General features: G+C 36.9%; 1 protein-coding gene across 2 annotated transcripts in view; it reads right to left on the bottom strand.

Annotated features, from left to right (window-relative positions):
• The window catches only part of LOC123865936 (sensory neuron membrane protein 2-like), a 35592-nt gene that overhangs the window by 15286 nt on the left and 7193 nt on the right, over nt 1-13113 (bottom strand). For both annotated transcript variants that reach the window (XM_045907157.1, XM_045907156.1), the window contains one exon: nt 3509-3677. In XM_045907157.1, the coding sequence (XP_045763113.1) occupies nt 3509-3677 (169 nt within the window). The remainder of the gene's footprint in view (nt 1-3508; nt 3678-13113) is intronic.

Raw genomic sequence — 13113 nt, 5'->3', positions numbered from 1 at the left:
AATTAGTTATTATTATCAGTGATAAAATTGATTAGGGCTGCCAGGTAAAATTACATTTATCTCGGAAAATCAAAGAGTTTCCACGAGATTTTTCCAAGTTTGCGCTACTAAGTACATATATTATGAAGAGGAAAGGTTTGTTTGTTTGTTATCGATAAACTCTGAAACTACTGAACTACTTGCACTAAAGACATAATCATCAACATCAACCGACAGACGTCCACAGTGAACATAGGTCTTTAATAGGGTCTTCCACATGCTACGGGTTTGCGCCGCCTGAATCTTTGCGCTTGCGCTTGACGACAATCATGCTTTAAAGAAAGCAATGATGAGGTCCAAGTTGGAGCACGCTTACCTGGAAGATGCCTATTCACTCTTGGCTTGCAGGTATCTATGGTATATATGGCAGGAAACACGGCCGCCGAAATGGCGTTCCAACCTTTAGGCTCTCCCCATTGCCCGCAGCATGAATCTGAGCTTCCTTATGATGGTTATATTATGTACATATAATATCTCATAAGAAATCTCTAACACACAATCCAGCTAAGTAGGTCCAATTTCAAAAAAAGCTAGCTAGCCGACAAATCTAACTCAGTTAGGCAGCCTTCGGGAACCTTCGAGATGTCTCTCGTCCAAAATTCCTCAATGCTTGAAGACCAGTCTTTGAATAGTGCATGATGTCAGTGATGAAAAATGGATCCGAAATATAGGTCTTTTTTTGTACACAGGAAATGCCTGACGCATACCCCTCCGTCATGTGGGGCTTGCACCAAACTTGCACTACTACGAAATCCATTTCGGAACACGGCGCCCGAAACGAGGCGCGCTATCTCCTAAAAAACATAGGTATAATACCTATTTAGAACACTTACTATCTGTCATCATAATCTATGACAACCTCCGAGTATTTACCTGGTAAAACCGTAACTTTCGAATAAATTTTAGTATATAAGCAGGCTTCATTTAGAAATGAAAAAATCCCTATTTTATTTTTCAACGGTTATAAACACAACTTTCATTCAAAAATAATAAGCTTAAATTCATTTTAAATAATATTTTGCGACGAAATGACGCGCACAGTCCTTCCGCCATGACAGTCCAGTGGACACTGAATTCCATAGAGCGCCTGCAACAAAATAAATAGCACAGGAAGTTTTTTGGTTAGTTTTAGATTATTTAAGAAATGAAAAACATTTAGTATAAAACTAACAGTTCAAATTGATTGCTAAACCTAAACATATCATTTTCTGGAGGTTGGCTTCAAAGTATCAAGATGTTAAAGAAAACTTTTACAGAACAAGTTGCGAACAGCAATGTTTTCAACTTGTTTTTTTTTATTATTGGGATAATGTATACTAAATTAAAAAAGGCCCTTATAATCTTCACAAACTGAAGTTTTTAATTGCATGTATTTAATAGATGTTAATGCTTTAGAAAAATAAACAATTTACTTCAAAGTACAGCATTTTTGCGATTTGTCAAATAGCAATTACCTTAAATTGAGAGTTTTGCAGGATGTCGAGTAGAATCATGTAAAACTAGTGTTTGGTTCAAATAAAGAATTAAAAAAACCGGGTCGGGATCGGGTAGGTATCTCTACATAAATAGGTTTTTGTTGATAAAGGGGGGGGGGGGGGGGAGGTCTTCTTAAGATACCCGATCTCTTTGAGGATCTCTATGTGGGATTTCTACCCACTAAACCCCCCTCGATGGCCATCCTCAGCGCATATTAAAGAGGCTCCGGGAACTCTTACGAACATGCGCCACTGCCTCTTTTGCTCGTCGCCCTGTGGGCTCATCCTGGAGGATGGCATCCGCCTGGCCTCATACACTTTGCATGCAGGCACAACAGCTCACGCTGCTCAGGTCCCCAGGCAGGGCACTCTGTGCGCTGTGTGCTGTGCGGAGTCCTGTTCAGGCCGTTTGAAAGTTATCAGCTTTTTTCTAGTTACTGTAACCTCCACTTGTCGGGGGTGTTATAAATTTTTAATTTACACGTCTTGTATTTGAAGAAAACCTTAATGAACCAAATAAGTAAATAAAATATCTCACTGTGTGAAAATAAAATAAATAAACAAATGAGTACATTGAAATTAAAAAGGCTTTGAATGTTTTCACACACAACTAGGTAATAAGTACCTAATTGCGTAAAAGTAATGCTCAAACAGAAAACTCGGAGCCGTCTGAAGTTTTTAATAAACATTAATTTTTCATGGCACCCGAATTCAGCGAATGCGTATGAGAAAAGTTTTCCAATCTCCGTGTTAGGGTCCGGAAACATCAGAACGATGCGATGTTATCTTCGCGTCGTCGTAGCTTGGTGCGACAAAATGCAGAAACATTCTACGAGTATGCCGAGTTTCTTGCTGGTTCTTCTCGGTAGGAAAGGCATTCCGAACCAGTGGTACTGAACTTGTAAAAGTCTAATTGAATACAAATATTTTGAATTTGAATTTGACGGAATAGAAGAAGTTCCTTTACAGATACGGAACCCACAAGATAAATAATAATAATATTTCTACCGTATTAGTATTATTATTCTACGTTAATAGTAGTAGTTCTAGTTGTTTTCAATTCTTTTTATTCAATTATTCAATTCAATTATTGTTCAATTAACGCCAAAATAAGTAAACATAAAAAATGTGTTTGTTTGTACATAGTCTCAGAACTAAGTTGACAGATCTAAATGTAATGGTATGTTTTGACGCAGGGAGCAATAAGAAACAAATATTCAAACCTCCCATGGTCCAACCAACGCATAATGTGTCCCAGCCATTACCAGTCTACAGCTGCGTAATTACAGTGACACCTACCAAAAAGGTGTTTTGTTAGGTGTATACCTAATTACCTACGTAAACCAATAAAGTGGCACAAGTTAAATGAAATTTGTGAACTCGTACATAAAATAAACGAATTTTCTAGTCTTTAAGGTTTCGTACCCAAAAGGTAAAAACGGAGCCCTATTAATGTCACTCTGCTGTATGTCTGTCTGTCTATCTGTTCGTTTGAACTGGCTAGTCTTCGGAATAGCTCAACCTATTTTGACGGGACTTTCACAGACAAGTAGAGGATTAACCAAGGAGTACCTAACATGGGCAACTTTTTTAACCGACTTTCAAAAATGAAGGAGTTGTGTTTCCTAGGATGGTGTACATAGGACACCGATATCCGATTTGCGTAATTTTTTTAATCGATAGAGAAACTTTGCGACATTATTCCATAAAAAATTTGCATTCCAACTCCTCAATCCTGATGCTACAAGGGACCTGACCACCAAAACTGATGGGATTTAGAAACTGTCGCTCGGGAGTCGGGACTCTCAGAGACCTCCCGAGTAGAGTAGAGTAGAGGGCGCAGTAGACGCACCCATGGCGCATTTCAACTCTCTATCATGGTTCACGAGATATAGCCGCTACCAGACAGACGTGACGTACGGACGGACGGACAAGAGACATAATAATAAGATCCCGTATGGAACTCAAAAAAGAAGTAAAAAGTCTATACTCACTCAAAGCGGAATTTTCTCCAGCACAGTTGAGGAAGATGCCGTCAAAGAAAAGGTCTCGCGTTTTGACCCTCAGGAACGGGTCGGTGAGGTTGGTGAAGAAGCTGCCGAGAGCCGAGTTGACCAGGCCCACCGCGCTGGGCATCAGCTCGTGCACCGTTAGCAGAGCAGCCTGGAACAAACCTGCCTTTACTCACAGTACATAATAATTCAATGTTAATTTTAATTCATAAATTAATTAAAGCCTCAATAGCTCAACGGTTGAGGAGCGGACTGAATTCCGAAAGGTCGCCGGTTCAAACCCTACCCGTTGCACTATTGTCATACCCACTCCTGGCACAAGGTTTACGCTTAATTGGAGGGGAAAGGGGAATATTAGTCTTGTTTAACATGGCTAATATTATTTAAAAAAAAATGGATAAAACTCGGTGAAATTATCGGCCCGATTATTATCAAACCTACTTACAAAAAAAAATTCCAAAAAAAAAACCACAAGCACTAAAAAGTAAAAAAATATTTTTTGTTTCTACACGTGTAATGTATGAAGTCGGTTTTATTTTTCTGTTGAATTTTTTTTATTTCACAATTTTTAGTGGCCCCACTGTACTATAATATGCTATGCCCAGTTAAAACCCTACTGTTTACTAAGCTATTACACTGATCGCGAGCAATTTACTCTTATCCATTGAGGAGTTCTGTTCTCCATCTCCGAAGATATTCATCAGATCTTCACCTTCATATGGAACCACCTGCAAAGTATACCCTTTCAAACAAAAAAAAATCCAAATCGGCCCAGGCGTCACAGCGTAATCTGGTAACATACATAAATATAAAAAAATGAGAACCTCCTTCTTTTTTCGAAGTTGGTTAAAATATGTTTAAAGCGTTTTTAAATTGTTTAAAAAATATCTGCCCGTTAGCAAAAATACGGATTTTAATATGTATACTCAATCAAAAATTGTTAAAAGCGTAGATACTCATTATAAAGGAACTGCCAATGAAAATTTAATTTTATGAAGCAATTAGACTCTTTTTATGATAAACCGTAAATCACAATGTTATGGATGTACCTATCAGTTTTTATCCGAATGCAAAATGATTATATAATTTCGGAGCCTTGGATTTAAAATGGCGCAAAAACTCATTGGAAGATTATTTAATTATGTAAAAAACCATTTAAAAAACACGGTAACACGATAACATGAGGTCTCTACCTATATTATTTATGGCGTCATTCACCATACCTACAGGCCGTACTAATATACTAAAAAAACCGGCCAAGTGCTTGTCGGACTCGTACACGCAGAGTTCCGTACAATTTATAAAATATTCTAACATTTTTATGTGCAATACTGCAAGTTAATGACAACAGCGCTTATATGCCATTTAGTAACAACTCTGTCCGTCACTCGTTTCATACAAACGTAGTTCCAATTTCATTTGAATATCAAGCAACCAAAGTCAAGATATTAGTTTCTAGAATATGTCTGCAACATGGACTTTGGTTGCTTAATATTCAAATGAAATTGGGGCTACGATTGTATGGAGTAAGTGCCGAAGAGAGCCCTGTTAATGTTGTTGATGCAATGCAACGTGTCGATGCAGGTCACGTTTGTAAATTATTTTGTACAACCTTTTAGAGGTTGATGTCTACCTGCCAAAGTTATTTTTAACAAGCAAATTAAATTTGAAAAAACCCATCTTTCAAAGATGAGGTGGTTACCTGCATGAATAAGTACATAAATGCATAAAAGGTTAAATTGTACGTCTAAAGGTCCATTCACACCTGCGCACGCGAAATTACCGTGCACACAACACGCATCACCACTCCCCATACTTATTATTACAAATGCGAAAGTAGATTTGTTCGTTGGTTCTTTGGATTGTCCTTCAATCATGCCGCAACAGAGCAACGAATCAGTGTGAATATTGCATGCATATAGTTAAAGACCTGAAAAGTGACATAGGCTACTTTTTGTCTCAAATAAACAAGCAGTTTCCACGGGATTTTAAAAACCCGGAATGTTAAATCGTTGTAAGAACAAAATATGGTCGTGTCCACGCGTGGTTTGCAAGCGAGTGCGTGTTGTATTTGAACGTCACGGTGTGAACGATTCATGCGTTTTTAACCACCGACCCAAAAAGAGGGGTGTTATAATTTTGACGTGTGTATCTGTGTATCTGTCTGTGGCATCGTAGCGCCTAAACGAATGAACCGATTTTAATTTAGTTTTTTTGTTTGAAAGGTGGCTTGATCGAGAGTGTCCTTAGCTATAATCCAAGAAAATCGGTTCAGCCGTTTGCAAGTTATCAGGTCTTTTCTAGTTACTGTAACCTTCACTTGTCAGGGTGTTATAAATTTTTAATTTAAACTTGTTGGGAGTGAACCGAGTAAAGAGATGATAATGTAATGCGTTGCTTGGATGAATTAAAATGGACGCGTTGGTGAAATGCATGTGCGCATAAAGACAGTGACGCGTCCATAGGTGTTCGAAACAAGTCGTGTGCACGATTGGTGCGCGTGCGTAAGTGTAGATTCACCTTTATAATTGTTTTGGCAATTTGATGACCTTGTTGGCGCAGCAGTGGTCCGAATAATCACATAGGCACTCAAATAGAGATCTATCTGCAGGGTTTTTAATACTGTTTACTTTTTTAAGTATAGGCATGTAGTCATGTAGGTATAGTGATTAATTATTATTGTAAATGTATTTGATGCCTACCAAAATATGTATGTTTAGGCAATATTGTGAGTTTCTTCCAATTTATAGATGTAGTCCTGAAAATTAACGGGAAAAGTCTAGATTTTTGACTACTACTTTTAAAATGTCACGTTGCAGCGTGATATAAGGACAAACCAATGAACCAGCAAACAAATACACATTGCATTTATAATAATACGGGGTTTATTCTTAATATGGTTGATTAAATCACATTCATCTTCAATGCAAGTTTTTTTTCTGATTATTTATGATTTCCAGATGATGACATTCTAAGAATTATTACAATATAATGAATTTAATTTTAAATTCAAATATGAATGCATGCAGTAAGTTGGAATCTTGTCAGCAGAATGCGGTGATTATGCGGTTATCTCTGATAGAATCTATAAATCCCAATAAATATAATGAGATCAAAGGATTTAATGACCCTTAGGACCTGCACAGACGATGGACCACTATCCGCAGAAGACAAAAGTCTTTCATCTATTACTACGGTGTTTTGCCGTATCTACAAATTTATCGTGTGCGATGCGATGTCTCTCCGTCACTCGCTCCATACAAACGTAGTTCGTCTCTCATTGGAATACTAACCTAATTGGAACTAAGTGACGGAGAGAGCCCTGTTAAACTAAAACTCATACTCAAAATAGGTAGTAATAACTCCTTTTGAAAGTCAGAATTATTAGATTTGTAAGATGATATAGTGGTGATAATTAATTACGTAAACGTAAACTTAAAGCAACGAGAGTTCCACTCAGAGCGCACAACAACCCAGCCGGTTAAAAATAGGCACTAGCACTGGATAGTAAAAAGAATACCCATTCTTTTTACTAACCAGTGCTAGTGCCCATTTTTAACCGACTGCGGCGAAGCCCAAAGGAGGGTTATATTATTATCCCCCGCGGACAGGCCGTTCGTCCGCGCAGGCCGTTACTGTAGAATGTGTTGATTAGTATAACATCATTAGTAGAACATATAATAAATAATAAATTAATCTCGATTAACACATGAGACCAAAATATTTAATTTATTTCCTCCAACAAAACGCACCCGAAAAGTTTTAAAGGTGCGTGAATAGTACCCCAGACCCGTCTGAAAAGGAAGGCTTAAGGCTTAAGATAAATTATTTATTATTATTTAAAGTTCTTATGCTACTGAACATTAAGTTATGCTTTTCCGTATTCATTAACCACTTATTATTTCGTTTCAAATTAAAAACGCAATGTACTTAATGATTCTCAACAAAAAATTTACTTAACTGTTGCTTACTTTATTTGAACACTAGCCGATGCTCGCGGCCCGCGTGGATTTAGGTTTTTCGAAATCCCGTGGGAACTCTTTGATTTTCCGGGATAAAAAGTAGCCTATCTCAATAAATAGTTTGTTTGGATAAGGATTAGTATTTGACGATAATATGATCAATAAACATAGGCTAGTAATTTTAATTACTTTTATTCTATGGAAAAGCGGTTATAAATGTTTGGTTTATACTATCGCGGACTTTTTTGTAGGCATTATTGAGTTCTACAACTTTTCTATAGAAGTCAACCATACATCTCTAACCATTTAGGCAGCGTTCGCGAGAATCGTTAACGTACGGCAGTTTTTTCGACGCCTTACTCCACAATTTTCACTACCACGAAAAATCCTATCTATTTTCCGGGATAAAATATAGCCTATACGGATTCGGAAGAATTCCTCTAAGTAATGGTAAAAGAAATTTTGAAATCGGTCCAGTAGTTTTTGAGCCTATTCAATACAAACATACAAAAATACAAAAATACAAAGGTTTCCTCTTTATAATATTAGTATAGATAATATAACAGTATAACAGATATCTCCAAGCATTGAGGCCTCAACATTTGCCATACAGGATCAAGCCGTCATGACGCGACAACATCAACGCGACATACTAAAAGAACCAGTAGATGGAAAATGTCGCCTATGTGCAACCAAAGATGAAACCACGCAGCACATTATTTCAGGGTGTGAAAAATTGGCAGGGACCTATTATGTCAAAACGCATAATAACCTTGTACAATACGTCTACTAGTGTCTGGCCAAAAAACACAACTTTGAAGTCTCCAACCTGTGGTGGAAAGAAATTCTCACCCAACCGCAAGTTATAGAAAACGCAACCGCAAAAATCTTATGGGAAATGCCAATTCAAACTGATGTCACCGTAACTCATAACAGACCCGATTTAATTTACATAGATAAAAATAAAAACCGAACATTTTTAATAGATATAACAGTTCCATCAGATTATAATATAGGGCCTAAAGAAATAGAGAAGTTAAGTAAGTACCATCTTTTAAAAACCGAAGTCAGTCGTTTGTGGGATACACAAACGACAGTAATTCCAATTGTAATAGGTGCGACGGGTGTAGTAGCTAGAAGCATTAAAAAATATATAGATATATTAGATACCAACATCGACATAAGTATTCTTCAAAAACAAGCAGCAATACACACTTCAATTATAATATCCAAAGTGCTAGGAGATACTGTTTTTGTTCACAACACACAGCCGGAACAACATACGCTACGTGATAATATCGCAAATTAAGAATATGTATGTGTATGTATGTATGTGTATGAGTATATAAATTGTAATTAATAATAAAAAAATAAAATATCTGTAGTAGTAGCGTAGGTTTTATAATTTAAATATGGTATGTACGTATGTATGTGTATGAGTATATAAATAGTAAAAACAAAAAAAAAAGTTGTAGTAGTAGCGTAGGTTTTATAATTTAAACATGGGAACATAAATACCTTTTTTCCTGCGTGTGGCGGGACGGGGTATTTATTTGAACCGACCAAGATAGTCGAGAGAAGAAAACATGTACGTATAGATAAGAAACATAACATTTGCATGACGCATTAAACTATATGTAGGTAGTAATATTAAACAATAGTTATAACTAGACGATCCTCACAGCTACGTCCGCGTGGATATAATTTTTTTAATTCCGTGGAAACTTGGATTTTCGGGATATTTTTTTGCAAATTTGCAATCGATTTTCATAGTTCCTTTGTATTGGTGTTCCCAACATTCGTACCAATTTTTAGCTCCATGTGAATTATTGTATGCTTGATTGTCTATTTTGACCGGACTATACTATAGTTTATATCCCATAGTGAAAAATTAGCATCTCTGATTTTATCACGTAGAGTAACACCGCGCACAGTTCTTTCATCCAGTTTATTAGTAAATAGGTTAGTTGTAGATATAGGCTAGAATTACGCAGTGTTCCGTGGCGCCACCCGAATCGGGGGTCCGGCTGAAAATCAGCGCTGTATATTTTTGTGTATGAGCAAGGCATACAGCATTTATGCTGAGTTGGGATCTTTTTTTTGGATACATGACACAGCTTATTCCCGCGCTTCTTCTGCTTGAGGTGTTTTGACTTCTCTCCGTCACTCGCTCCGTACAAACGTAGTTCCAATTTCTTTTGAATATTAAGAGGGCTCTCTCCGTCACTCGTTTCCAATCGTTTCATACAATCGTAGTTCCAATTTCATTTGAATATTAAGCAACCAAAGTCCATGAAATTTTGCAGACATATTCTAGAAACTAATATCTATGTCTGTGGTTTTCCAGATTTCTTTTAAAATATTCGGTTTCAAAGTTACGCGGTCTTAAAAATTTTCATACAAATCTTTGAGCCCCTGTAATTTTAAAACTACATATTTTTAGAAAAATCTAAAACACCACAGACACATATATTAGTTTCTAGAATATGTCTGCAAAATTTCATGGACTTTGGTTGCTTAATATTCAAATGAAATTGGAACTACGATTGTATGAAACGAGTGACGGAGAGAGTCCTGTTAAGCAACTAAAGTCCATGAAATTTTGCAGACATATTCTAGAAACTAATATCTAAGCCTGTGGTTTTCCAGATTTTTGTTAAAATATTCGATTTCAAAGTTACGCGGTCTTAAAAATCACACACAAATTTTTGAGCCCCTGTAATTTTAAAACTACATATTTTTAGAAAAATCTAAAACACCACAGGCACAGATATTAGTTTCTAGAATATGTCTGCGAATTTCATGGACTTTGGTTGCTTAATATTCAAATGAAATTGGAACTACGATTGTATGGAGTAAGTGGCGGAGAGAGCCCTGTTAATGCTCAAGTATTAGAGGCGCCCGGGATAACATAACCCGAAGGTGTAACTGGTAATGACTGTGTGGCACAGCTTTCAAAAATAAACGTTTTTCTTTCTTTCTTTCTATCCATCCATCGTTTTCATCCATCACTGAGTGACTCTCAGCTGCTTGTTTCCCTACGGAACTCTGCTAATATTGATGTGGAAGTGTGGTTATTAGCTGCAAGTGAGCTCATAGGTAGGCAATCCATGACAAAGCACTAGCCATTGAACATTGTAATTGTGTTTTTGCACCGTGTAGTTTGTAATCAATTGTGCGTCACTGGCAATACAATCTGTAAGGCTTGGGCATACACAACACAGGGCGAAAATTTCTTGAAACTATTTAGTTTAAAGAAATTTTCGCCCCGTCGAGCACATTATTCTCTTTTCTACGTAGTATAGTCGTTTCCCGCCGTCTGTCCGTGTTATTTTATTGAAATAAACATAAGTAATAACCACACTAACACCACAGTATCACACAGTATCTACTTGCACCCGTGCGATCAAGGTCGGTGGCTAGTTAGTAATATTGTTAAGACAAGAGGCCTTAGCGTACTTCTCAGCGCTCTCTAAAATGTAGTTTAGTTCTCATTTGAATGGCAATGTTCTAGAAACAAAATACATCTGTGTCTGTAGTTTTCAGATTTCTGTCATAAATATACCTATCCTAGTGGTAAAGTTACACGGATTAAATGATTTACATATTAAACTGATCTCTGATTGGTGGAATTCCGCCCCGCTCGTCGCCGCTTCAGTCGAAACCCTTATAGCACGTTAGAAACTTAACCGTAACGCGTTCCGTATGTACGAGCTTTAGAAGACTCGTCGACCTCGCAAGACAAGCTGACCTAGGCTCGGTGCCTCGCAGTGCAAAACTTTCCTTTAGCATCTAGTTCTACACCATAGACTAAAATATTAGCAGGCTTATTCCGTATTATATCTCAGGTTGAAAATTATTATCAGTCAAAAAATTATCAATCACTACCCATATTTAATATGTTAGTTGGTTTGTCGTTCAATCACACCACAATGGGACAACGGATTGAGATATTTTTTTTGCATAATTAAAGCCCTGATTTTTTTTTCATTTCACTATAACAACGAGGTAATTATGAGTTAGAAGCAAGAAAATAATTAAATTAAAAGTTTTAATTTTCGGGCGCGTTCTGAATTAGCATATACTTAATACAAATTAAAAATGGAAAAAAATTAAAAAAATATATTATTATTCGTTTTTTTTTTGTGTAAACCATAATATTAATACAGTTCCCGGCAGGAAATATTGTACATCGACCATTAGAAGGATTAGCGGTTTCGTAGAGAGATGTATCTATCGTTGAAACCTTCAAAACGTTCTGTGGTTACATAGGTGTGAGTGACAGAGACAACGCTCTACGAAGCCGAAATCCTTTTCTAAAGGTTGATATTTCCTGCCGACTACCTGTACCTGCTTCCTATGTAGTTCCATAATAATGATGAAATTACTTACATAGATGTAGGTACAGATAATTTTGTAGGTAATGAAGCGTAAGTTAAAAATATCTACCAAAATTAACAGGAAAACTTTTAAGTTAAACAAGTTTGTGTAGGTACCATCAAGAAGGAAAAAGTTTTTACAACAGGTCGAAGTTCGGGGCGAACCACTAGTTTTATAGTGAGTTTAAAATAACTATAATAGCTGTTGTGTGTCGGTTTTTATGTTGGATAAAAGTCACGCTATTCGTTACTTGCCAATGTTTATTATCTATAACCAGGCACATTCCCACGGCATTGCATCAGGGCCTTTTAGACTCACAAACACAATAGCGGTAAAAATGCCGCCGGGCACAAATCAATCAATCAGCCTGTTTGCGTTGTCTATAAATTTACCTTGCATTTTTTTAAATAAAACAGGTAAAAAAAATATTTTCATCACTCATCATCCCCACCATTACCCAATTACTACCCAGAGCGGGGCGGGGGACTCTTTATGCAATAAAATGGCAATGTCTCGGTACTATTCAAATAACCGAAAAATGAAGCGTGCCCGGTTTGCCTTCTATGGCCGCTTTGGGCACACCTCCCCTACCTACCTACAAAGTAGCAGCAAGCAACACTAAGGCTGAAATCTATAGAAGGCACTTTTTTCAGACTTAAGACACTGTTAAAACGAGATAGCGTTATATAGCTGGCGTAAATCTGTCTCGTTTTAGTCTGAGCAAATTCAAAGTGCTCTCTGTAGATTTCAGCCTGAAAGCAGTCACATTCATCGGGTAGCGCTCCGTATGTGCCATTTGTAGTCATTTGTGACTGACTACGAATCATCAGGCAGCCTTCCTAGCGACATTTATGTCGCTGTGACGTCCGTTGTGTGGTCCGTCTGAACAGACATTGCATTCTAATGGCTGCTAATAAATTTAATTGCAGTGGAAGAATCTATCCAGTAATCGGAATCGAAAGGTCCTATATCTATTATTATACATATATCAACTTAATTAATTACTTATTGTTTAAATAATAAACATATGTAGGTTTTCATAAAAGCCCGTGGAATTTTTAATTTTCCGGGTTTAAAAGTAGCATACTTATGTGTGTTAATCCAGGGTATATTAGATTATACCGGACAGATTTGGCAGAACGGAGTTAGCTCCATTCTGCCAAATCTGTCCGGTAGTTTTTACGTGAAAGAGTAACAAACATACATACACACACACACACACACACACACACACACACACACACA

Source organism: Maniola jurtina, chromosome 6, assembly GCF_905333055.1.
Source record: "Maniola jurtina chromosome 6, ilManJurt1.1, whole genome shotgun sequence".
NCBI classification, from domain to species: Eukaryota; Metazoa; Arthropoda; class Insecta; order Lepidoptera; family Nymphalidae; genus Maniola; species Maniola jurtina.
The sequence above is the reverse complement of the archived record's forward strand: the minus strand, read 5'-3'. Positions and strand labels throughout refer to the sequence as shown.